Source organism: Ictalurus punctatus, chromosome 23, assembly GCF_001660625.3.
Source record: "Ictalurus punctatus breed USDA103 chromosome 23, Coco_2.0, whole genome shotgun sequence".
Taxonomy (NCBI): Eukaryota; Metazoa; Chordata; class Actinopteri; order Siluriformes; family Ictaluridae; genus Ictalurus; species Ictalurus punctatus.
The window spans coordinates 20,148,122-20,175,868 of NC_030438.2; the positions used below are offsets into that span (position 1 = coordinate 20,148,122).

The 27,747-nt window shown below is 42.4% G+C and overlaps 1 protein-coding gene and 1 long non-coding RNA gene across 7 annotated transcripts in view; both read right to left on the bottom strand.

Annotated features, from left to right (window-relative positions):
* Nucleotides 1-639: 639 nt before the first annotated feature.
* Nucleotides 640-25,544, bottom strand: gramd1a (GRAM domain containing 1A). 6 transcript variants are annotated; one of them, XM_053674804.1, is made up of 20 exons: nt 25,408-25,544; nt 20,130-20,813; nt 14,088-14,319; nt 13,758-13,778; nt 13,077-13,161; nt 12,860-12,963; nt 11,791-11,886; nt 11,247-11,327; nt 10,131-10,249; nt 9,804-10,005; nt 9,548-9,689; nt 9,197-9,340; nt 8,631-8,752; nt 8,354-8,496; nt 8,101-8,204; nt 7,234-7,431; nt 6,910-6,994; nt 4,346-4,453; nt 4,005-4,125; nt 640-3,753 (listed from the first exon to the last, which is right to left on the bottom strand). In XM_053674804.1, the coding sequence occupies exons 2-20, from the start codon at nt 20,495-20,497 to the stop codon at nt 3,631-3,633; spliced, it is 2,598 nt and encodes an 865-aa protein (XP_053530779.1). In that variant the 5' UTR covers nt 20,498-20,813; nt 25,408-25,544; the 3' UTR covers nt 640-3,630. The 6 variants fall into 6 exon arrangements, with proteins under 6 accessions (XP_053530779.1, XP_017308346.1, XP_053530780.1 ...); XM_017452857.3 differs by lacking the exon at nt 25,408-25,544 and adding an exon at nt 22,612-23,286; XM_053674805.1 differs by lacking the exon at nt 25,408-25,544 and adding an exon at nt 22,612-23,285 and having other exon boundaries at nt 9,813-10,005.
* A 1,393-nt stretch (nt 25,545-26,937) lies between these two features.
* Nucleotides 26,938-27,747, bottom strand: part of LOC128628993 (uncharacterized) — a 7,464-nt gene continuing 6,654 nt past the window's right edge. The window contains exon 2 of the long non-coding RNA XR_008393292.1: nt 26,938-27,287. This is a non-coding gene — a long non-coding RNA (uncharacterized LOC128628993). The remainder of the gene's footprint in view (nt 27,288-27,747) is intronic.

A 27,747-nucleotide genomic window follows, 5' to 3' on the forward strand; every position in this document is an offset into this window, starting at 1 on the left:
GTGTTTGGCTACGCTAGCGATCTCTACTGCAGCCTGTCACGCTGCCGAGCCACTCACTCGAAAATATACATAATCCTGACACACCTCATTTGCATGTAGCGACGCCCACAAAACTCCATAAAAGGTGACGTGCACAGAGAGCAGGGGACAGGAAATGAGCGATCAGAATAAAGAGCTATTTTGACTCGCTTAATTACGTCAATATAAATATTTCAATAATACATAATATTAATAATAATAAGTGCAGGATAAATCCTCCATCAGATGAGGTGTGTGTTTGCAGACAGACGGACAGACCGGCCCGCCCTCCGTTTATACACCGCCCTGTCCTTTACAGTTTATTTCTATTCTTTAATTAAAGCCATTACAATAAAGCGACTAACGCTCTTTGAGAAGTGGCTCCGGGCGTCGGCTAAACGCTGTGAAGGTAATAAACACACGTTACGTTAGTTAGTGTTCTGATGCGCAAACTCACACACGCTCAGGAGCACGAGCAGGACGCCAGCGTTTCCCTGAATTTATGGGATTTTCACAGAAACCAAACTGTTGTGTGGACGCTCGTGCCAACGATTTAGGACTAAATCCTTTCGTAATGAGGAACCTGATAAAAACACAAAAAACCCAGAATACACCGCTTCATTTTACTAAACGTTCTAGTTTTATTTCTTTCACCATCCGAATCAGATCTTTACAGCAAAATCACACTTCCTCCTCCACGCTAACACAAATAAATACAAACGTGAAGAGAAAGAGGGAGAGAGAGAGATGGAGAGAGAGGAAGAGAGAGGGAGAGAGAGAGGGAGAGAGAGGGAGAGAGAGAGGGAGGGAGGAGGAGTGCAGGATGAGGAACAGCAGTAACAGACATCATCACTAAAAAATACACAACACACACACACACACACACACACACACACACACACACACACACACACACACACACACACACAGCAGCTAAAATTGTAAAAACAACACAAGGTGTGAAATGCAGAGAGACACAGCGAGGGACGTCCCTTTGAGCCCGAGCTCCGTTTGGTCCTCAGAGTTTAAACAGCAACATAAATATTACAATGTGTGTGTGTATGTGTGTATGTGTGTGTGTGTGGGTGTGTGTGTGCGTGTGTGTACTTTCAGATGGTCGCATCTACAGCAGGCGTGTGCCGATACGTTTATACGTTGCATTAATCGCGGGTTACGATATATATATATATATATATTTTACGATATGTTACATACTTTACACCGGTCCAGGGTGTTAGCAGGTTACCATGGTGACAGTGAAGAAAAACTGAAGTTAGTTTATTAATATTGCTCAGATCCGTGGAAATACTTTAGCTCCCCTGTGTGAAAGACGGCGTCGTGAGGATTCCGTAATAAAAACTGTTTCCTTCTCTTTTTTATGGCGTCACTGCGGCTACGTCACGTTACGTTAACGTCTCGCGCTCTCTTACTGCGGCTGCCAGCAGCCAATCAGAGCAGACCTGCCGAGAGAAACGATCGTGATTGGTTAAACGCTGCAACCTGCAAAAAAAAAAAAACACAGAGAAGAGGCGGGGCTTATCACGCTTCCAGAAAAATGAACAGAAACTGGACTACATTTTCGTTCTGAACATTTCTTTAATTAAATTTAGATCAAAATTACGTTACGTCAGGAATCGCCGAGTAATCTTTTATTTAATGTTTGAAAAACTTTAACTGTAAAGAGAGAATATTTCAGAAAGTAAATAATTATTGCTATCATTTCACTTAGACGGTGTCTCGAGTGCTTTGTCTTTAATCAGACATCCGATTATGAAGAAGATCCGACAGATGTTTGGTTGAACATCTGGGACCTCTAGCTCTTGGCAGAACCGGGTGAAACAGAACGTGACGATGTTTCCAGTTGAATATGGTGATGAATATCGATATGATGTATCGTATAACCGATGATCGGCACGCGCCTGCAGATCTACAGTAACCCTGATCACTTCAAGTCTTGATCCAATAAAATACACGATAAGGACAGAAGAGTGCGCACGCCGAGCGGCTCGGACACACTCGTCAGTGTAACATCAAATAAATATAATACTTAGGCAGAGAGAGAGAGAGAGAGAGAGAGAGAGAGATACAAAAGTGAAAATAATAATAATTAAAAAAAAACAAGGTCTGAAATTAACTTTTGTCTCACTTTAGAAATTATTGTCCGTGTATTAATCAATTACAATATTTATTTCTGCCCAAAATTCCACAGGTGTTTATGATCACTGCGGTTGTGAAAAGACTTCTGCTGCAGCGCCTCCTTGTGGACCGGAGGACTGATGTTGGGATGTAAAATAATTAAAGATGTAAACGCTCTTGTGTCGGTGACGCCTCGTTTTCTGGAAAAGCACAGACGTGTACGCTTGCTTCAGTGCATCACACTCTTGTGGGCGGGGTTATGCAAATCCCTTTTCACAACAGACACTTATGATAATTAGGTTGATCCCACACAGAAAGATATACTGGATTAACTTGTTTCCCGGACGCTAATTTCATGGAGTTTCTTGGCTAATGGAGTTAATTTCAGACCCGGTTACTGAGCGCTTTCACATCACTCGTACAGGCAGCTCCGCGTCTCATGATAAATAGCACACGTTTCCCCGGCATGATTATTGCTGTTGTGGTCGTGGTCCTGCTTCCCGTCGCGTACACACACACACGCACACACACACGCACACACACGCGCACACACACGCGCACACACACGACGAGATTTTCATTCAGTCTGAGAAATAAATACTGAAGCGGTCGATCGCACCGTCTCTCAACATCCAACTGTTCAGATGAAAAACTGAAGCATGTAGCAGCTGAGCATTCTGGGTAATCATTAAACAGTGATGAAGTGATCACGCTGCTGAAGGAAGTAAAACATCAGTCCGTAGATGAGGAGGGGGCGCACCTCTGACCCCAGAAAAACAGGAAGAAGCTCTGAAGAACGAGGGCCCGCCTCTTCTGTTTAGAACTCTGTGTGTGTGTGTGTGTGTGTGTGTGTGTGTGGACAGGCAGATTACTCACATACAGAGAGGGAGAGAGTCAATGGTGGTCATGTCCTATTTTGAATATCACACAGGAGTGAACAGTTTGGCTCTGTCCCAAACCACCACTGATTTATTGCTTTAGTGAGTTAGGGTTCAGGGTGTAGGGTTTAGGGTGTAGGCCGTAGGGTACAGGGTTTAGGGTGTAGGGTTTAGAGTTTAGGGTGTAGGGTTTAGGGTGTGGGCTGTAGGGTTGAGGGTGTAGGGTTCAGGCTTCAGGGTGTAGGCTGTAGGGTATAGAGTTTAGGGTGTAGGGTTCAGGGTGTAGGCTGTAGGGTATAGAGTTTAGGGTGTAGGGTTCAGGGTGTAGGCTGTAGGGTATAGAGTTTAGGGTGTAGGGTTCAGGGTGTAGGCTGTAGGGTATAGAGTTTAGGGTGTAGGCTGTAGGGTTGAGGGTGTAGGGTTTAGGGTGTAGGCTGAAGGGTTTAGGGTGCAAGGGAAGGCAGCGTTGCATTCACAGTTAGTCACAGTGGGAGGGGCTGAGCATTCTGGGTAATTTTACCCAATCACATGGTCGCAGTCCATAAAAGATCAGTGAACAGTCAGAAGGTGTGTGTGTGTGTGTGTGTGTGTGTGTGTGTCACTGCTCAGTCAGTGTGTCTGTTGTGGGTGATGTTGGAGGTTCAGATGGAGGAGGAGCGACAGTGTCCTGTTCCTCGGGTCTGATTATTCCTCTGTGTAGATTCTCCAGAGACTGTTTCATCTGAGAGAGAGAGAGAAATATAATTTTATTTACTTATTTTTGTAATTATTACTATTATTTTATTATTCCAATTATTATTTTTAATTTGATATATATATATATATATATATTATTCTCATTTCTTATCTATTTTAGTGCTTTGGCAAGATTGTGTGTAAACAATCACACCAATAAAGTACTCTGAATTGAGAGAGAGCGAGAGAGAGCATACAGATGTACTACCACATTAACACACACACACACACACACACCTGGTCGAGCAGTGTGACTGAGGAGTGTAGGATTTGCTGCCACTTATTCAGCTGCGTCTGATGGAACTGACGCTGTAACTGCAGAACCTTCATCCACTCAGACGACGACTGGGGGAGAGGACTGAGAGACAGACAGGCAGACAGAGAGACAGGCAGAGAGAGAGACAGGCAGAGAGACAGACAGGCAGACAGAGAGAGAGAGTATTTTGATGGTGATGTAATATCTGAGCTGATATTTTGTCAGTTTGTGGATAAAATCTATGACATTTTGCTTGTGTGTGCACAGCAGGTAATGCGAGTGTGTGTGTATGTGTGTGTGCATGTGTGTGTGTGTGTCATACCTGTCTGACAGTGAGTATGAGTGCCATGTCTCAAGTGTGTGAGCGGCTCGCTCCAGAGCCCACAGCTTATAGAACAGCATCATGTTCAGAGCTACTAAAACCACCAGACTGCACACACACACACACACACACACACACACACAGCAGGAATATTACCACATGAGCTCACTCATTTCTTCATGTTTATCATTTAAGAAGGATATCCAACACACATATATGGAGAGTCCGCTGCAGAATACCCATAATGCACTGTGTTTTAAAACAACACATAACCCTATATAGTGAACAGGACTGTGGTGGTTTGGGACACGACCGATGACTGTATATATATATATATATATATATATATATACACACACCATTTACTCCCACTTTGTGGCTCTGAAGCTGTTTTTGGGTGAAAGGTCAGCTAACTCGAAGCCAAAAAATGATAATAATAATAAAAGAAATAATAATGGAACACTCAGTTTGTGCTGCACTCGAGTTAAATCCCGGGGTAGCTCCTGTCCTGGGTGACGTGTCCGGCTTCTCACGCTTCACTTACGGAGAGAGCAGCTACACCCGGAGTCTGCTCGATTGTGACAAACAGTGAGTGTGCTTCATTATTATTATTATTATTATTATTATGATCATTATTGTGCTTTAAAGAGCACACGCTGCTCCTCCTTCATCTCGTAGGATGTGATGTGTATACACACACCGGTGGTGAATTGTATAGAAGATCGCTCTCACTCCAGAATGTTTCATTTTAGCAGCAAGAAAACTGGTGTGTTGTCAAAAGTGGAATGCTAGTTGCACCACCCATGTTACTATGGTAACCAGTAGTAGGAACGCCTACCTGTGACTTCATAGTACAGCGACTGGTGACTTGCAGCGATAAAATTACTGCATGTGTGAACGCTCCTTAACACGGGAAAGGGCGGGGCTAAAATATGTACCACAACCAACCACTAGAGGGCCTTGGAGACATTTGGGTTTCATTTTTAAACCCCAGTTAGGATGAACACTTGTATATATAGTCACCGGGCCACAGAGCCACCGGGCTACAGAATCACCGGGCTACAGAATCACCGGGCTACAGAACCACAGAGTGATGGTGTTAATGCGATGAACCAAATCCAACACTGAACACCAATAACAAGGAAGCAGCGTACTGTACCTGATACAGATCCTACACACAGCAGGGCAGCAGCAGGGGAGAGAGAGACAGAGAGAGAGAGAGAGAGAAAATGGCCAGAGAAAGAAAAAAGAAAGAGAGAGATAGTGTCAGAGGGAGAGACAGAGAAAAGAGACAGAGAATGAGAGAGATAAAAAAAATACAAAAGGAAATAGAGAGGCATACAAAGAAAGAAAGAGAGAGATAGTGTCAGAGGGAGAGAGAGAGAGAGAGAGACGGAAAAGAGACAGAAAAAGAAATAGCAAGAGAGAGACAGAGCAAGAAAGAGAAAGATAGTGTCAGAGGGAGAGAGAGAGTGAGAAAAGAGACAGAAAAGGAAACAGTGACAGTGAAAAAAAGAAAGAGAGGGGGAGAGAGTTTAGAAAAAGTTCAACAACAAAAGCCGAACACAGCCCAAGCAAAGAAAAGAAAAAAGATGAACAGAACAGGAATGGAGAAAAAAAAGGAAAGAAAAAAAAGAAGTGAAAGAAAATGGAATTAAAAAAGAAAATATAGCTCCAATTGGTTATAATTTAAAAAAGAATTCTCTTTCTTTCTTTTCTTTGTGCATTTTTACGCATGGCATTTTGGGGTCTGTCCGTCCGTGCGAGACTCTCTGCAGCACCACGTCTCAACAGCGAGGGCGGGAATGTTTTATATGGATGTACATGGAGTTAATCATCATAACCTGCAGGACTGATCAGACTTAGGGACTGATCCAATCAGGGGTAAGGTCACAGAAAGGTCACATGTCTGAAACAGCGCTACGTCAATAACTTCCTTCCTGTTTGAAGAATATTTTAAGGATATTTAAGGCAAACAATTTAGTAACAAGAAAGGAAAAGAATCGGTCAAATCCACATGCAGAAAAACAAAACAAAATAAAGCGAGACGGTGGATAAACTGAGGCGTGAATCTTTACCGTAACTCATCAGAGCTCTTTAACAGACGTCCTGTAACTCAATAACACCGTCCATCTTACACAGGATCTGCTAATTACGCCATTATTAGTCATGAGAATCATAATAATAATAAATAATAATAATAATAATTCTTTCATTTATATAACACTGATTGTCATGGAAAAAAATATTTTAAATGTGTTTACAAAATAATACTGTACTGTGAGTCTGCAAGTAAACACACTTATTTAAAGTTCTGCGCCTGTTTCCCAGAATGCCCTGCGGCTCGTGTCCTTATATGGGAAATAAATCTCGGCTTACACGGGTTCGTGATTGGATCTGGTTACACCACAGAGAAGTGGTTAAACAAATAAATAATGACAAAACAAAACAAATGAATAAATGATGTGAGTGAGTATAAATAAATTAATATTTATTGCATACACATACACACACACACTCTCTCTCTCACAGACACACACACACACACACACAGTGTAACTCACATGAAGCTGATGATTAGCAGGAGGGTGATGCTGTTGTTGTTTGCAGAACCACGCCACCTCTCGCCCAACTTCAGGTACTGTGCACCTGAAACACACACAGACACAGACACAGACACACACACACACACACACCTCCACATTTAACATTAGAGGGCAGTGACACTACCTAGTGCACACCTGGCTGCTTTTTAAAAACGTTTTCTTTCAAAATATCAACAATAAAACCCACTATACTTCCCAATTTGAACTTCCCAAATTGGGTTAATTTCCCAAATTGCACCACTAGAGGGCAGAGATTTACAGAACATTATTAACGTTTCTCACCTGTGTCTCTGCGCTCCCTATGGGCCATGCCCCCTTGGGTTGTGGCCCCACCCCCATATCCCGCCCCCTCTGCACGTTTCAAGGCAGTGTGCTTGCGCCTGCGCAGTGTGGGAGGAGCTTTAACCGCTTCTGATTCTCCCAAACACACCACTGATACCTCGGACTGGAGCAGCGTCTCCAACTTACACACCTCCACCTCTGCACACACACACACACACACACACGCGCATTTCTGTAGAGGATTATAAGGCATTATATTTCTGTCTTATTAGCTTTAATTAAAAGTACGCTACCTGTTACCATGGTTACCAGACAAACTGAAAAACGGGGTGAATAAACACCAAGTACCACGTCTCAACGAAAGTCATTTTAAAGCATAAAAAAATAAAATAAAATAAAATAAAAATAGGCATTAATATACCAGGATCTATGAATCTGTATGAGTACGCAGATTTGGCACCGCCCCATGTCCTGCTACCATCCCTAACAGCGTAATGTTGCTAGCATTAGCTAATATAGCTAGCCATTATAGTGGAGTTTCAGTACCAGAGTCTCGATTTATGTCACATGATACATCTTAATGTTACCATGACAACAGATTATCGCCAATGTTAGCTCATTTATGCAGCTAGCTAGGTTGAAAAGCTAAGTTTTTTAGCTAATACGTCATTTTTCATTCAAATTTAACATAATTAGCAATTATATAATTACCTGTGATTGGTTTAAACACTGATTTTTTTTTGATGACATCGCAAATCCTCATTCGCATGTAACCCCGCCCATATTATAGCGTTACACTGTTTTAGCAAAAATACTAAACTGGACGATACCAGTAGGGGGTGATAACGCGTGTGTGTGTGTGTGTACCCATGTGTCTGTAGTACTCCTCTATGCCACTCCAGGTGTTTTTCTCTATCAGAGCCTTCACCAGACTCCACGGCTGCTTCCTGTAGCGGATATCTGACGAGACCCTGTGCGCGCACACACACACACACACACACACACACACACATATACACACAGAGAGTAATGTTACTCTGTATGATGACATTTCATCACCATCGTTATTAGCTTGCGCTTTTGGTGTGTGTGTGTGTGTGTGTGTGTGAGAGAGAGAGACCTGAGGCGGCTCTTCTGCGTGCTGACGGAGGTGAGACAGTATCTGTGTACGGTGTAGAAGTAATCCTGGTACGGGATTCCTGACGTGATCACCTCTGAGTCCACCACGTAACACACACCTTGGGAACTGCTCTTATGGAGAGTCTGTTAACACACACACACACACACACACACACACACACACAGCATGAGACCATATACAGATTACAGCTTAATCTGTTTCCATTATTTCTGTATGGTGTGTGTGTATATGTGTGTGTGTGTGCGTGTGCGCGTGCCTGTGTTTCCACCACGGGGGCTGTTTTAGGGCCGAGGGGGTTGTTAATGGCGATGGTGTAACTCAGAACTCGAGTGTTGATCCCACTGCTGCTGTCTTTCTGCCACTCCTGTACTGACAGATCTGAGAGAGAGAGAGAGAGAGAAACAAAGACCAAGCATGAGACAGAGACAGAAAGAGAGAGACAGCCAGAGAGACAGCCAGATCTCCAGTGAATGAAAATAACAGATATTTTGTTATACAGTTCTGTTCAAAGTGAAAAGACATCATCATTTAGCTACAGTTCCAAACCTTCTAAGGGGTGGGATCTAAGGGGCGTGGTCTAAGTGGTGGGATCTAAGGGGTGAGCTCTTAGGAGCATGGTCTAAGGAGTGGGATCTAATGGGCGTGGTCTAAGGGGTGATGCCTAAGGGTAAGAAGCTGTGAGAAGTAAGGTGAAGTGTTTATAAAAGAAGAGCTTGTTAAACCAGGAATTAAAGGGTGTATTACTGAGTGCCGCCCTGCAGGGGGCGCTATGCTACGCTGCGGTTCGCTACACTATGTTAAACTATGCCATACTGTACTGACCGGTGAAGTTGCGCTGGGAGAAGAGGTGCTGCAGGAAGTGTGTGTCAGAGAAGAGCAGATCGTGCAGTTTGTCCACACTCATCCTCACCACTGTGTTAATGTGGAGCCGACCTCGCAGATCACCACAGAACGACTCCACCTCACCTGGAACACACACACACACACACACACTTTTAAACAGCTTCTGTATTTATTCATAAAATATTCATGATGTCAGGATCAGTATCAGGCATTATTGGGAAATTCCACTGCATGGGTCTGCTGATATTTTTATGATTTTTATTTATTTTAATCGTATAATTATGTGTATGTGATATCGCCGGTGTCTGTGACGTGCCGGCCTGCACTCACTCTCTTCCTGCGTGTCGGACGAGTTGCTCGGGTCAGTGGGAAGGTCCTCGTCGTTGGTCATCTCCAGCGATGACGCGTGAACCATCGGTGGCACCTGACTGGTCGGTTCCGATTGACCGTTCTGCTCACTTTCCTCTAAATTCTATGACAGAAAGACCAAAAAAAACCCAAAAACACACAACTCGTAGATCCTATGAGAACGTCACCACGTAAAATCACATGTATTATCCTTGATGTGTTACATAGGGTGACGTACGAGGCTCACCATAGCAGCGATGGTGGAGGTAGAGTGTGTGGTGGAGTGTGTATTTGGGCTCGGCTCCAGATCTGCGCTGTGTTTGGGTGGCTGAACCTCCATGGGCTGAACGGAAGATGAAGACGATGATGGAGGAGAAGATCCGAGAGCTGCCGAGGCTGAGGAAAGATCCATCACATCGGAGGAGGAATCATCACCCGGCCTGAGAGAGACATGAAAATTATATATATATATAGTATAACATTCTAAACAGACACACACAGCAAATAAACAGAAAGAGAGAGAGACAGCGAGAGAGAGAGAGAGAGAGGAGCAGGTGGAGCTCACAGCAGGCCGTTGACGTGTTCACCGGTGGGAGAGACGTAATCATCGTCCTCACTCGTCAGCCCGAGCTCCGTGCCATAACACTGGTGTACGATGTGCCAAAGCTCTTTAGGAGACAGCGTCTAACACACACACACACACACACACACACACACACACACACACGAACCTGAATAAGTACAGCCAGCAAATCTCACACCACACACATTAAACAGCTATATATTGCATTTTATTCATCTAAAAACGGAAGCTAACTAAAGGAACTGTTCGTGCAAAAAGACAGAAAAAAGGAACAAAACAAAAGCCCTATTTGGACGGGATTAAGCGATCCTATTTCACCTATATCCTATTTCCCATCAGCCATGTCGGTGTTTCTCTCCGTCCTCATGCTGTATTCAGTCCTGTAGTGTGTATCGCTCTCAGGGCCCCGCCCCCAGATATTAAACACTTCCCGAGTCACGAAAAGAAAAACAATGGATGCTTTAGAACAGGAACTTGACCTGGGCGGTAAAACCTCGACTACACACGCTACCTGGGAAAGCATTTTCAGCAGGAGAAACGTGAGACGTGAGCGTTTCATCACTGAGCAGACGTGTAAAATAAAAATAAATCTACAGTATTACCGACGTCCCTCAGATAAACGAATCTGGTCCGAATACAGTGTCCTACAGGTGTGTTTATAGAGTAAATATCTATCACGAGTTCCCCTGCGCTCCTCAGAGCTGCTCACGCTCTTCATACGGTTCCTTGTTCACACTGTCAGGTGTGTTTATGTTTCTAGCTCTGCGACGTTTAGCTCAGAAACTCGTATTTACTGTAAGTCAGGTAGCAGGTGAAGGCAGCACGGTGCCACTGCTTCTGATCACTCGGTTTAAAGTGTGCAATAAAGTGAACGCAGTGCTGTTCTAAAATGTGTGTGTGTGTGTGTGTGTGAATGTGTGTATGCTGTCAGCATGTGTGTGTTCATGTGTTTGTGTGTATGTGTGTGTGTGTGTGTGTGTGTGTGTGTGTGTGTGCAAGCACTGTGTGAAGTGTGAATGTGTGTATGTTGTCAGCATGTGTGTTCATGTGTGGGTGTTCATGTGTTTGTGTGTGTGTGTGTGTGTGTGTGTGTATTACTTTGTCCATTAGCGCATTCTGCCACAGTCTGAAGATCATCATGTAGCTGCGATCCCTCGCTCCGAAAGATGTGAAGAAATGCTGCGGTGGAGAGAGAGAGAGTGAGAGAGAGAGAGTGACAGAGAGAGAGAGAGTGAGAAACAGAGAGAGAGAGAGACAGAGATAGAGAGTGAGAGAGAGACAGAGATAGAGAGCGTGAGAGAGAGAGTGAGAGAGTTAGAGAGAGAGTGAGAGAGAGAGTGAGACAGAGATAGAGAGAGTGAGACAGAGAGTGAGAGAGTGAGAGAGAGTGAGAGTGAGACAGAGTGGAGGAGTGTGTACAGAGTGACATATATTCATCAACAGAGCTGTTTGCAACTTAAATCTGTGCGGTATGTGTGTGTGTGTGTGTGAGTGTATAATGTGTACTAGTGGCCTGCTACTGATATATGTGTAGTGTGTGTGTTTGTATGTTAGTAGTGAAAGTGTGTGTGTGTGTGCGTGTGTGTGCGTGTACGTGTGTGTGTGTGTGTGTGTGTGTGTGTGTGTGTGCGTGTGTGTGTACCTTCTCCTGCTCGGTGTTGATCTGGATGGCGTTTGGGATGAGTTTAGCCGTTTTCTCTTTAGTCAGATTCGTCACTTCCTTCAGCAGGAGTGTGATCTGAAACACAACACACACGTTTACTAACGTTTAATTATATTATTGTTACTACTATTACGATTATCACAGGAACGAGAGAGAATTCAGTTCACCCTGTACAATTCTGACAACACATTATTAACACATTATTTCATGTTTTTCTTTGTTTGAAAATATACACAATTTCAAATCTGATGACTGCAACACACACCAAAAACAGTTGGACAGGCGAGTGTTCCCCTGTGTATCAGCGTTTGGACGCTGAGTGAAGACTCCAGTCGGTTAAGTTTAACAAGCGGAACTTTCCCCATTCATCCGTTATGCACTTCTTCAGCTGCGCGACCGTACGGTCTCTTCGTCGCCTTATTTTACGCTTCATAATGCACCACACGTTCTCAATGGGAGACGGGTCAGGAGACATGCTCACACCTGCACTCTCTGCTCACGCAACCATGCGCCTGTAATCCGAACAGAATGTGGTCTGGCCTTGTCCTGCTCTGGATGGCAGAATATGTTTCTCCAAAATCTGCACATATCTTTCTGCAGTAATGATGCCCTCACAGATGTGTGAGTTACCCATGCCATGGGCACTGACACGCCCCATACCATGGGCACTGACACGCCCCATACCGTGGGCACTGACACGCCCCCATACCGTGGGCACTGACACGCCCCCATGACAAATCCTACTGATTTGTCTTTGTTGTGAATGTTGATCTCAAAGTGTTGGATTATTCTCTGCTGCATCTGTTGCCTCGACCCGTCCTTGTTCTTGAAGGACTAGGTCTTTTTTGGAGGCTCCTTATATACTCTGACTAGACGCTTGCCTCACCTGTTTCACATGACGACCTTATTTCAGCTTCTCACATCACTATTAGTCCCAAACTGCCCCGTCCCAACTTTTTAGGAATTGGGGTTGTAGCACAGAGACCCAGATTATCCCAGAACAGTGTCTTTACTTGGATGTGTGTGTGTGTGTGTGTGTCAGACGTACAGTGGTCTCCCAGCGGAAGATGTTGCTGTAGAAGCAGATCCAGTTCTCAGACAGATAGAGACGCCCCTGCAGCAGGATGTCCTTCTGCAGAGCACACGAGTAATCTACACACACACACACACACACACACACACACACACACACACACACAGTAGATAAGAGAGGTTGTGTGTGCGTGTCAGTGATTACACAGCAGTGCAAGGACACACACACTCACCTACAATCAGACGCTCCGTTTCTGGAAGTTTCTTAAAAAGTTTACGGAACTCTTCATTCCTCTGTTTATAGGTGGGACTGAGAACCTGAGAGGGAGAGAGAGAGGATGAGAGAGAGAGAGAGAGGAAGCGAGTGACAGAGGATGAGAGAGAGAGAGGAAGAGAGAGAGAGAGAGGAAGCGAGTGACAGAGGATGAGAGAGAGAGAGGAAGAGAGAGACAGAGAGAGAGAGGAAGGATGAGAGAGAGAGACCGTGAAGATTGCAAGTTAAAACAGGGATCGATATGAAGGCCAGCAACTGAATTAACAACAGACAGACAAGCTGATAAACAGGCAGAGAGACAGGTAGATAAACAGACACATAGTGAGACAGGTAGATAAACAGACACATAGTGAGACAGGTAGATAAACAGACACATAGTGAGACAGGTAGATAAACAGACACATAGTGAGACAGGTAGATAAACAGACACATAGTGAGACAGGTAGATAAACAGACACATAGTGAGACAGGTAGATAAACAGACACATAGTGAGACAGGTAGATAAACAGACACATAGTGAGACAGGTAGATAAACAGACACACACACAGAGGGAGAGAGAGAGAGATAATCAGACAGACAGACAGAGAGAGAGAGAGAGAGAGAGAGAGAGAGAGAGAGAGAGAGAGACAGGTACTCACATTGTACCAGCTTTGCATTTTCTGTAACGCAGCAATAAAAGACAAAAACATAATGACTTATTCATGTAAACTCTTCCTGCAGTACATTACAACAGCTTATAGCATCTACTGAATACCATATAAAACAATAATAACACACGCACACACACACACACACACACACACACACCATGCATTATGGGTGATCGTGTGTATCAGTCAGTGAGAATAACACCATATGAACAAATCGGTGTCACTGAATAACCGAGTTCAGAGAGACAGGGACAGTCCAGTGTTCAGAACGTTCTAATAAGAACTCTAACCCACATTTAGGGGCGGAGCCTAACTCACCTTGGCATTGCGGGTGAAGTGCCGTGAGCTGATTGGGTAGTTGGAGGTAGAGGAGGAGAGTGTAGGGAGTAAGGAGGAAGAAGAGGAGGCTGTGGGCAGTGAAGAGCTTTCAGCTCCGCCCCCTCTAGTGCGCTCATTCTGCCCCTCACCCTCGCTGGCCCGCCCACCCAGCACCCGTCGCCGTAGAGACGGAGAACTGCCCGGAGTGCTGCGGGGGGAGTTACTGGCTGTACTGCAGGGGAGAGACAACAGCACAGATATCATGATTACTAATGTTATTATTGTTATTATTATTTGATATAAATAATTTAATCAGTGAGAAGCACAAAGAGACTTTGAAAGTGTTTAAGAGAACAATTCTGAGAGTCCGGAACATTCCGTCGACTGTAAGCGTCGCTGTAATTCACTTCAGTACACTTAGAGCTTTTATTTTACAGCAAAACATGATGCTTTATTCTGTTACAGAAAAAAGATTAGAGCAGTGCACTGGCTCACAGTAAACACCGGAAAACGCACAGCATTGTGGGATACTGAGCGTCTTAGGCGTGAGCGAGTGTGATAAAGATTCTCTGAGAATCAGCGGATCATCATCATCATCATCATCATCCAGAGATCGCGAGTTGAAGCAAAACTGCCCATGTTTCCTGGGTGGGAGGGGCATACTCTCTCTCCCGTCAATCACAGCGGCATTAGCCAATCGAGCTCAAGATCCCAACACTACCACGGACGTGTCCTTGCTCAGCCGTGTCCTGCCTCAACTCTTAATGTCTCTCTTCACCGGCGCCTCGGCGCTCAGTGGGCGTGTCTCTCCACAACACAGCACCTGAACCAACCTGTCAATCATAAAACCAGGGATTTCACATACATTTATCTTCTTAAACCTATTTCTAAAAAGGCTTTCAGAGTTTACAATACTATAATGTGACATGCAGCATCTCTGCTAAATTATTTTGTTGAAAATCCTTTTGTTTAAAAGATATATATTCACACACATATATATATATATATATATATATATATATATATATATATATATATATATATATATATATATATAAACATATTAGCATGTGTGATAATAATATTGTGCGTTGTGTATCAGGAGGACATGGTAGCATTGATATCCTTCACGCCCCTGTTCTGGGAAATTATGTAAAAAAAAAGAGCTTTTTACGCAGACTAAAATCTGTTGAGCTCTGATTATGGTCCATATTTATATAACAACATCATCGCCATGGCAACAGTTTTCCAGTAAAACACAGGAGTCTATACGGGCCGGAGCTTCTGTACACAAACACCAGAGTCAGCCTTCAGACAGAGCGGTGTTAACACACAATCAGGAGACCTGAACATTTTACATTTTCACCTAAACATTAAACACGCTTAACGTTAAGTAACGTTTGGGGATTAAAAACGCTGATGATGAGCGGTGGTTCTGATTGGTCAGGAGGTGGTGATTAATTCTCTATAACAGCGGCTCTGACAGTAGCGCAGGTTTATATTAATGCACTGGTTCTGATACGTTACGGTTTCTATAGTAACCGCTCGTTCACAGGGACGTGTACAGCGCACGCTCCACTGATAAGAAACATTGCTGTAAGGAGTCTCCAGTGTCAGAGCTAATCTACAGGGCAGAGGAGTTCTTACATTAGATGTGACTATAAAAGGATAAAATGTATGCCGTGCCGTTCTTTAATAAATAAAAAAACAGATTATTAAGTTGCTGTGGTGTAAGAGGAATAAAACACTTACTGTTACAGTAAAATAATCAAGCTCAGGGTGCATCTCCAGCATTTCCTCAGGTGTGTTACTCCTTATTTAATCGACACCTTCTGACCAATCAGAACACAGGATGTAGCAGTTATGTGTGAACATCAGGTCTCACTGCTTCAGGACACCATTTTGATCCTTACGTTTCTGACTTGTGACCTTTGACCCAAACTCCACACAGCTCTGGATGTGTGTGTGTGTGTGTGTGTGTGTGTGTGTGTGTGTGTGTGAGTAAGTGTATGTGTGAGTGTGAGTGCATAGTGTGAGTGTGAGAGCTAGGACAGCACGAGACAATACGAGTTAAAAAAAGGTGCAAAGTACAGAATGCATCAGCAGTTCGAGTTAAACGAAAAACCGCACGCAGACAGATCAAGGGTGTGTTTTTGCTCTGTGTGCATCGTAAGTTTGGAGAGGCTCTCTGGACCACACTCCACTACACCTTCAGCAGAATAACCTGTGTGTGTGTGTGTGTGTGTGTGTGAGAGAGAGAGAGAGAGAGAGAGAGAGAGAGAGAGAGAGAGAGAGAGAGAGAGGGAGATAGAGAGAGAGATAGCACAACATGGACACACAAATCACAACTCCATTCTCAATTCCTGCTTAATGAATCATAAACACTGTTTATATTTATACTTTAAGGCTATCACACACACACACACACACACACACACACACACACACACACACCTCAAATCGGCTTTAACGCCTTAATGCCCTGCTTTGTCTCATCCTCCTGTATGTGGAGACAGAAGAAAGAGAGCAACCTCGACGGAAACACACACACACACACACACACACACACACACACACATTCATTACGCTACTTAATCCTATTAAGAATTGAAGCGCGAGCCGGTCGCAGAGGCGTCACAGAGGCGTTATAAATGCTGAGTAGTGAAGGCAGAGGCTCTGGTACTCACTCGAACATCTCACTGGATTTGGGAGATCCAGTTCACTCCGCGGTGCGCGTCATAACGCCTGTATAACGGCTCAACACGGCGCGCGCGCTGCTGCGCTCATACCGCACACAAGACGCTAATGTCACTCCAATAAACTGAAATAAACTCAAACCGGAGGTCCGTTCGGCAAGAAGGAAAGAAAATATCCGGGCGTTTATTTGTATTTCCACCGCGGTCCTCCGGTCCGAGAGAGAGAGAGAGAGAGAGAGAGAGAGGGAGAGAGAGGGAGAGAGAGAGAGGGAGAATAGAGGGAGGAGAAAAGGACAGCAGCAGCAGGAGGAGGAGGAGGAAGGGGAGGCTCTCCAGCGCCCTTTTACAGAGAGATTAAATTGACCTGATGAACAGAAATGATGGATAGAAGGCGGATGAATGAAAAGAAAAGGATGTAGAGAGTTAAGGCGGACGCGGACGCGCACGCGGGCTACAACGGGTTTACAATACGTTTCCGACTGGAGGCTGAGACGCGCATGCGCGGATTTAGAAGCGACGTCACCCGGTTTTTATTTTTTGGGTTTCATTCAGTTCAGCATCAGTAAATATACATTAAATATAGATACAAAAAAAAAAAGATTTATACAACATATATTTTTACAATGCTTATTGAAACGTGTATTTAGATTTCCTCTGTGTGTGTGTGTGTGTGTGTGTGTGTGTGTGTGTGTGTACATAATATAACTCATAATTCAAATTCAACCTGATTAGCTTTTTCTAATGAACATTTGAACATTAGAATGTGCTGCCAAAATATTGCTTAAAAGTGTCTAAAGTTAAACGTTTATAAATCTTATCAGCTTTATACTTTACTGAGAGATTCCGTGGCTCCATACGCTAGAAAAAGAAAAAACACAGCGGCGTCGCATGGACATGTGATTAAACGTTAAAGAATTCTGGATTCCGATTGGTCGGAAGGTGCTGATTCATTTTTCATTTTAAAGTAGTGTAGCTGCAGGTCAAAGGTCCGTATTAAAATAATAGGGTATGGTTTCTATAGTAACAGCTCATTCAGACGGACTGATAACAAGCGGACTGTTGACGTGGTGAAGTTTTCTGTGTGTTTATGCAACACTGATGGAAGGAGTCTCCAGTGTCAGCTTGTGAGGACGGCAGATGTAACACTGCAACAGGATAAATTCTGTCTGTTTAATCATGTGACCTGTAAAATGGGCAATAAGTAAATAAATAAATAAATTTATTGGAGGTTAATTGTTAATTAATCTAATCTCTCAATAAAAATAACCAAGTTTTTTTCATTCTAAGAAAATAAACAAAAACAAAACCACAGCTGTCACAACTTTTGGAAGACAAAAGAAACCACAAAAAAAAACCTCCTCTGTCCAGAAGATGTCAGGAAAATTACAAGTCACCATAGTAACCATTTTATTTCATCTGTATATCATCAGTAGAGCATCCTCCGTACACGTCCCTGTGAATGAGCTGTTACTATAGAAACCATAACGTTAATATAAACCTGCACTACTGTCAGAGCTGCTGTTATAGAGAATTAATCAACACCTTCTGACCAATCAGAACGCAGAACTCAGCAGGTGCTGTGGGATAAACCGGTTTAGTGTAATGTTAACCACACTGTACACTGTCACACATCCAATCATATTAACCCAATCCGGGCCATTACAAAAGATTTAAAAATCCAATGAGGTTGCCGATGAGTGTGTGTGTGTGTGCGTGTGTGTAACCTGCCCCACTGCTGTGATAATCGAGTCAGAAAGGCATGAAGGGGGCAGGAAGGAGGAGAGTGAGTGGGTGATGTTCATTACAGGGCCAAAGAGCAAGAAAGTTTCAATTAGGATGGGAAAGCCACTTTTGCACAACATGCAAATTCTTGCTGCTTTTCACACACCTTGCGCAAGTCTGTTCAGTAGAGAGGAACACACACACACACACACACACATCGAAAAAAACATGAAGCAGCTTAAAGCCAGGGTTGAGGGTTTGGGACACAAGTGGTCCGAGTAAATAAAAAATTATTTTGTTCTTGTTTTTGTTCTCTAAATGCAAAGCTTCTGCAGTTCAGCAGTATTGATCAAACACGCACACACACACACACACACACACACACACACACACACACACAAACACAGACACACACACAATGATGCAATGATCTGATAAGAAAGAAGGTGAAATGGTGTCTGACAATACAAAAGATTCAATTCAGGTGTGAGCTGGTTCGAGTGATTCATTAAAAAGAATCGGTTCACCAGAAGGATTTGCTCCCGCAAGAGAAACGAGAAGCTCCAAAAGATTCGATTCAGGTGTGAACTGATTTGAGTGATACATTAAAAGAATCGAATCACAAGACGGATTCGCTTCAACAAGACAAACAAGACGCTCCAAAAGAGTCAATTCAGGTGTGAAGCGATTTGAGTGATTCATTACAAGAATCGACTCACAGGACAGATTCGTTCCAACAAGGCAAACAAGACGCTCCAAAAGGTGTGAACTGATTTGAGTGATTCATTAAAAAGAATCGATTCACAAAAAGGATTCTGAACAGTTAATAGCGCTAGGCTTGAGTGATACAACGATTTAATCGCCTCCACTATTACACTGCCGTGGTGTCCAATCACGTTTACTCTGATTACCTTATATTCTCAAACCTACCGACCTTTTCGTATTTTGCGTAGGACCTCTGTAAATTAAATCAATTAAATTAAAATAAATCAATATCTGACAATCCTAAAGGATGCAATGAGATGGTATTGAAAACAAACAGCTATTGAAAGCTAAAGTGTGTTCTGTAATGTCTTACATCATCTCCCGAACGTCCCGACAAGGTAATAAATACACTCAAGCTGCTCTTACACAATTAGTGTCTATAAATAAGTGATGAAGATGACGTTCAGAGAGAAAGAACAACGTAATCTGTGCTGCATGCAGCTGATTAAATATGAACACCGAGAGGTGAGGAACAATAAATAAACGTAATCTGACACCTCGAGCGTTTTAGCCTGGTGCTGATGAGCAATTCCACATTACACACACACACACACACACACACATGCAGCATCAGGGTCAGAAGATAAACAGGAAGGACGAGGACATGGAGAGACTTCGCGCAGTGTTTTCCATCCGCTGAGTCCGACTGGTCCGTGATGACGTCGTAGGAGATGACGTGGAGACTGAAGCCTCGTTCAGTAAGCTCCACGTCATCGGTCGTGCATCTCTCGGGCGTTAAAATTGGACACTTACATGACATGCACTGGAATCTGTATATGTACGTCATTTACAGTTTTTTTAAAATATATTCATTTAATTTTTTTTTTTGCAGGTTGGTACCGAATTTCCTCTCACTAACCTGCAGCTTTCGCAGTCCGAGTCCTTCAAGAGCAAACTACGTAGCGACCACCGAGACCGCCTGCTGCTCGGTGAGGAACACCGAGACGGAGGCAGACGTAAGGAGGCAGAGTCATCGACAAGCCTCTCCCCTTCTACGCAGACAGGTGAGCGGCTCCTCCTCATCGTCTCCTCGCTCTCCTTGCCCTTGGGCCTGTCGCCATCCGTCAGGGCGCTGTCCTCCTGAGCTTGGGTCCTGCGTTTCCTGCCGATCGCATCGCGGATCCGCCGTCTCTGAGGAAGCGGGCTCGACGACGGAGACCAGGAGTCGTTATCCGACGACGGCGGGAGGACGTTCAGCATGGGCACGGGGACGGGTTTAGACGTCATTTCGCGTGTATTTATAGATGTTCCTTTACTTCAGAGAGTCCTTCGCTGAGTCACTCAGGCTTTTAAAACCAAGTCCGTTTTAAACCACACTCGATTGTGAGGTGTCATCGTGGCATCGCTTGCAAAATCGGTGGTTTCCTCCGGCATGCTGCAACAGGGCACGGACTTCACGCAACATCCACGTACCGCTCCTTTTAATGAGCTACTTATAAATCATTTAGCGTTCAGAAATCAAGCGTGCTGCGACTCTTCAGTGCGTGTCTCCGAAGCGTCCTCCATCGTCCCTCAAACGCTGTGCTTTAAGATCAGTGAAGTCCTGAGGAGAAAAAAATGATCTTTTTCTTTTCTTAAATCATCGTCTGGATGTAAACGCAAAGTCGGAGTGATTTTACTGAGATGAAAGTGGTGACCCAGACCCCTGATCAGCCGTAAATCAAAGCAGCTTCAACATTTCTTACACCGAACTCAAGATGTTCACAATAATCACGATAATCTTTCAGCGTAATAATTACGCGATTATCTTGATATGTCTTGTATACGTACCATGTTTCTAACTCTCCAGCCTTACTCCTGTCACTTTTACCGGACGATATATCGTCCCAGAAATAATCCCGATAAACGATACCGCTGTCATTTTAAGACCATTTTATGCCATATCGATATAGCGATAATATAACAGCATAATAATGCAAGAACACCCTTTCAAAGAGCGATGAACTTTTAATTCTTAAGATTATTCAGACGTCGGAATTGGAAAGTCCAAAAAAAAATTAAACACCTGAAATATATGAAAGAGACAAAAGAAAGAAAACCACACAACCAAAACAATAAATAAAATGGACTGTAATACAATATTGTGAATTCTTTATGCTTTAGTTATTCATCGTGCGTGTTTTAGTGCGTCGTTACGGAAAGAACGTCGAGCGCAGGGTTTTGCGTTCGAATGTGCGTTTTTATCTTAAATTCGACAAATATTCGAAGTTCGGATCTTAACGAGAGGACAGAACGGGAAAATCTCGCTGATGTTCATCCTTACGTAAACAAACGGGCATGTAAATGTAACGGGCGATGTCAAGGTCAGCAGCGTGTTCGATCCTAATCCCACGCACTGAGATTCCTGAAACAGTCCATTAATTCTGTGTCTCAGAAACCTGAATTATCCAATTACTAATCTTCATTTAAAACATCAGATTGAGACATTGAGAAGATGATGAAGATGAAGATGAAACCGCTTGATGGTTGGTGTTCATTTAAAAACGCTGAGCGTGGGAAAGACGCGCAAACCTGAGGTCACAAGTTATTCTTATTCACCTTATACGTGTGCACGTGAGAAAGACGAGCGGCAGCGCGGTCTGTGGTTTCAGCTCTGAGATAATTAAAGTTAAAAACTCATATCCTGACGATGTGATTAGACCACAGTGTCTCGTCTCGTCTCCGTTACCGCTCGCTTCTGCTGAAAAGCGATTTTAAAAAAAGAAAGAATAATAACAAATACACAACGTCGCTTCAAAATACCTCACAACATCAACACCAAACAAACCACACTGTTCTCTCTGTTCACTCATATAACTAGGTCTCTCTCTCACACACACACACACACACACACATATACACTTCCTGATTTAAACTCCACACCGCTGCTAAATCCTGCACTCTGATTGGTCAGAAGGTGTTGATTAATTCTCTATAACAATAGTGCAGGTGTACATTAATGCAATCATTCTAACAGTTATCGTTTCTATATCAACAGCTCATTCACAGGAGCTCATACAGTGGATGGTCGTGTGTGTGTGTGTGTTTGCACAGTTTGAATAGATTACACACTTATCACTTCTGTTTACACACACTGATCCACACATTACACAGTCATAAACCTCCTCAAACAATCCGACAGGCGTTATAACACCTTTATACACCTTCATACACGTGATGGAGAAGGACCGGATATGGCACAATGACGTCACAAACACAAAAATGAACGAAAAATACCACCACACGAAACGTCACACACCTTCATTCATTACATTCTCCGTTACACAGGGAAATCCCGCTGAGTATCGCGAGATTTCTGTCGAACACGCTAGAAATGATTTATTTGACTTTTATCCTCCTACCTCCCGTTTGATGAATGAGCCCCGTGTCCATGATCCTGCTCGGCTTCGTAAACTTTGCGTTGTGTGATGCGATTAAAATCCACTTTATCAAAGGAACACATGAGCATCCTCTAACCCAGTACGCTCCCTTTAAGTCCCTTTAGCTTAGCACAGCTAACACTGTTTATTATCTAATATTAGCATTTACCTCAAACTATTTCTATACTAAAAGTACTCACTCACTCTCTCTCTCTTTAAAAACAACACTATTTAAATAAAACAATAAAAGTCCTCTCTTACGCAGTGCACGAAAATTTATTAAAGCAAAAAGTAAACAAACAAAAAATAAAACATTATAGATGATGATGATTCTTATTATTACTATTATGAGCAGCGTCGCTAATTAGAATAACGAGTACAACTAGCATAACTAGCTTAAAGAACCTCAAGGAGCTGGTTAGCTAAGTTAGCTAGTTTAGGCTAAATAATGGAGAGAAAAAAATTTAAAATGAAAGCCGCTCAATGCTAGCAGCCTTAGCGCTAACTTTTTACATTAAGCAGAAACATATCGTTACTATTTATTTATAAAAGTAATCTTTAAAATACACCTAGAAGTTTTTTTTTTTTTTTTTTTAAACTTTATTATTTTCTAGCTAAATATTAAACAAAGCGATATAGCATCGAAATGCAGAGTCTCAGCTGAAGTCGAACAAAAGTGTAACACTGGCGGGGGCCAACAGAGAATAAAACAATGTTTTCAGCGCGTATCTACTGGCAGTGACGACTCAGTTTAAAAGAATGATTATTTGGACCGTTTCACGTCAATAACATTCGAGCTGAAATTTGAAAAAGTGAAATATATGCTTTTGAACTGGGAGGCAGAATTATAGAGCACCCCTTCCTGTCAAAACTTTATGGTACGGTCGAGAATGTGAACGCGGAGGGAAAAAAGTAACGGGTGTTCCTAACAGCCAGGCGCGTGCACGAGACGAGTGCAGGAGAAGGCAGCTAGTTTCTGTGATTTCAACATCTAATATACAGAATTTTTACATTTTATTTAGGACCTGATGATCCATTTAGAGTCTAAGGAAGTTATACGTGCACATTGTAATGTCACACGTTTATTAAAAGGAGTTTTATTATGTTTAGGGAAGAAAATCAAGGGATATCAGACACCATGAAATCACACTAATAACAGACAATAACAGGATTTTTAATTATTATGTCAGGAGGTGATCATTAAATTATTTACTCACTGATTAAAACTCATTAATATTGGTCAATTTAAATGTGCTGTTCTGTATGATAACTGTTTCACGAAGGTCTACGTTAGATTAAATATATACTTTAAAAAGGGAAAACCATAGGCTATTTAATAATTCTCAGCAGGTGTGGACATGACAATTTACTTTTCTTTGCTTAATTTCAGCGTGCATTAAGACAGGACTTAATATTGGTACTCGGCTAATAGATTTACATTTATATTTCCTCGTTCGACCTGTCATCCTACACTACATTTGTGTATATATTTGTGTATAATAATAATTATTATTATAATAATAAAGTTCTTGAATCCTAAATGCTGAATATTGGAGTTCATGGCACATTTATAGAAGAAGAAATGTCAGATTGTTGGCTTTATTAAGGTTAAGATTACAATCCGGTCGTTGTTTGCAGTAAAACCTTCCTTAAAAAATATTAAGACATTACTATAATTTTTTGCCTCATTTTTCTATAAACATTTTAATTAAAATTGCAGCTTGCATACAAAAAAAAGTGAAGTTATTGACAGCACAGTGAATTAATGTGTTATAAGCTGTGTGGTTTAACAACACATTCACAGTGCAGAATTTCTTAAAAATGTAAATATGTCGAATTTTAGTTGCATGGAGTCCATTTCTGTAAACTATAACTCCGTTACAGCTGAAAATCAGATCACGCCATACACGTATCTTCCAGAAGCCAGTGAATTAGCCGGCAAAAATGTTAAATAGTTTACTAGCTATGTATAAAGATAGTTAGAAAGCTAGCCACATCAAGAAGACGGCTGCTTCACGCAAGCTAGCTTGCTAACTAGTTGGGCTAGTTTAGCCAAATTTGAACTCTTAATGTAAAGCTAATGAAGTGAAATATTGTTTGTAAAGTTCAGAAATGGCATTACACATTACAGATCTTAGAGAAAAACAAACAGTAAGTAGTAAAGTCATTTGAGTTTGAGCGCACGGCTGATACGGGATCTCTAACTTCCTGTCTGGGGCTGATCAAAGCTGGGTCACCTCGTTTTAATGGAAAAGCAGGAATGGAAAATATCAGCGTACAATCTCAGAAAAAAAGGGTTCTGCGTTGTACCTTTAATTGTCGTTGGGGTGGTACCATCAGGCGCACATCCTTAGCACCTTTAATATGTGTGTTTCACCTGGAAATGTGGATGTAGAGTACCTTTGAAAATGGTTTAAAGCACGTAAATACATTAAAGTAAAACTTGTAAAGCTTTCTATGTGAAAAAGTAAAGGGGAAAATGGGGTACGCTTGAGTGTACTACCCCAACGACAATTAAAGGTACAGTTTAATACCCTTGTTTCTGAGAGTGAGGATATAAACTGATAAAAAAAATATTGTGTGTGTGTGTGTGTGTGTGTGTGTGTGTGTGTGTGTGGATTTGGAATGTAAATGAGTACACATTTTTGTTTTTCCTCCAACCCACACTTTAACTAAATTTCACAATTAATCATAATCATAACAGTTAAAAGCAGAAGTGCTTGGACCCCTTATAAATATCGTAGCAATGACAAAAACACACACACAGTCTGGACTCACAGAACAGTCCGATGACGGACAGAGATCGGACTCCTGACGTTCTCATGCTTCTCTTTTCCTTGTATTTAATGCAGTGTCATTTCCTCAGGTTGCTTTCCTCAGACTCGCACCAGAGCGCTACAGGATCCACGTGCAAATGCAGACCGGACTAAATATAGGCCTAAAGACTATGTGAGATGTGGTGTATGTGTGTGTGTGTGTGTGTGTGTGTGTGTTTGCGGCTATTTGTATGCGCCCTGCATGCATAAATCACGTTTTATTAACCTTGTGCTGTGCTGCGTCGTCCTTGTTCTGCTGCTGGCTGCTGCATGATCTCACACTGACGCCGAGCATCGGTTCACTGGAAACTAAAACAAAGATGGAGCGATAGCCTTCTGGAAAGTTTTCCCCTAATATTTACTCGTTCTGTACATCGGTGTGTCATGATCATTAAGCAAGGTGACCGTGATAAGAAGGAGCGTCTCAGTGTGCTCACGCACAAACGTCAGGAATCAACGCTCTTAATAAATAATACCATCTCCATATTACTGTGGACTCGCATATAAAATGATTCTGCTGTAACACACACACACACACACACACACACACACACACACACACACCAGCTGATGCAAATTCACAGGTTTTACATCATCAGTAGGAAATGAGCTGTGTGTGGTGTGATGTACAGCTCTGTAAATAATTCTAGAATAATTGAAACGGCTTTATTTTATTATAAAAGCGTCAATATCCAGAACGTCTGGTATTTAGAAAGCGATGAGCAGATACTGTGACGGATTTTCTGCACAGAGATGGTCACAGATTGTTCATTCATTAAATATCTAAAATAAATATGAGTACTAAATACAAACTGAAGACTAGAGAAACAGTCCGCTGTTTGTGTCGGATCTTTTAGAAGTCATTATTATTACTATTACTTCCAGAAGTGACCTGGCCCAGATGAGCATCCAGGAAAGTTCTCACAATTACACTCACCGAACATCACAACATCAGTACACAGTTAAAAACACTGGCAACTTGATTCTTCATTTAACAGCTCAAACATACAACATTTTAAAGTGTTCATTCACACCAAAGTCTTTCGAAAGGTTGTGTGTATCATCATAGAGGAAATGTTTTATTGAGTCCATGACTGTATTCACTTTAGGCACTGAAGTTCCACAGCATCAGACACGGTTAGAGCCGACGTGCACTTCAGCGTGTGGGAGAATTTGCATCAGGCTCCATTTTGCTCCTGGAGAGATAAAACCCACTTTTTAAAATATTCTTTCACAAACAGAGCTATAAACACAGCCATTTTCAGGCTTATCATCACTGGCATCTCCATATCGTTCATAGGTCTCCATTTTTTGACTCCCAAACAACAAAATACTTTTTTTTTCTAAACCAGACACAGGTTGTGTGTGTGTGTGTATATATATATATATATATATATATATATATATATATATATATATATATATATATATATATATACACACACAGATTTTTAGATAGTTTATAAGTAATTAAGGTTAAAAACATTACTGCTGCATTCAAAATTCTTTTAATATGTAATGTGCTTCATTAACATTTTAGGTGTAAAATACAACATAACACATCTACATGACATAGCATTTTAACCGTTTAGGAATTACAGCCTTTTTTTTTTTTTACAGAGTCCCTCCATTTACACGGTTCAAAAGTAATGGGACAATTGACTGGTAAGCAGTTTCATGGCCAGGTGTGACCTGTTTCCTCGTTATTTCATGACAAATTAAGGAGATAAAAAGTCTTGAGTCGATTCCAAGTGTTGAATTTGCATTCGGTATCTGTTCATGAGAAATCTTAATATTCGGTCCAAAGACGTGTTGATGCAGGTGAAGGAGGTCATCGTTAGGCTGAAAAAACAAAACAGACCTATCAGAGAGATAGCAGAAACTTTAGGAGAGGACAAATCAACAATTTGGTACATTCTGTAAAAGAAGGAACGCACTGGAGAGCTCAGAGACACCAAAAGTGGACGATCGCAGAATTCTTTCCTTGTTGAAGAAAAACCCCTTCACAACATCTAGACAAGGCAAGAACATTCTGGAGGAGGTAGGCGTGTCATTGACAAAGTCTACAATCAAGAGACGCTTCATGAATATAAATACAGATGATTTACCTCGAGACGAAAACCTCTGAAAACTAACCCCCACCCTATCCCAAACACCGACCCCTAACCCCCACCCTATCCCAAACACCGACCCCTAACCCCACCCTATCCCAAACACCAACACCGACCCCTAACCCCACCCTATCCCAAACACCAACACCGACCCCTAACCCCACCCTATCCCAAACACCAACACCGACCCC

Bases quoted from the DNA above. Each gene is read 5' to 3' on its own strand.
- gramd1a (XM_053674804.1), bottom strand. From the start codon at position 20,497: ATGACGTCTAAACCCGTCCCCGTGCCCATGCTGAACGTCCTCCCGCCG. The intron at 13,162-13,757 runs GTGAGTACCTGT...TCTCCCTCTCAG, and splicing joins AAATGCAAAGCTGGTACAAT to GTTCTCAGTCCCACCTATAA. The intron at 3,754-4,004 runs GTGTGTGTGTGT...TCTCTCTCTCAG, and splicing joins CAGTCACACTGCTCGACCAG to ATGAAACAGTCTCTGGAGAA.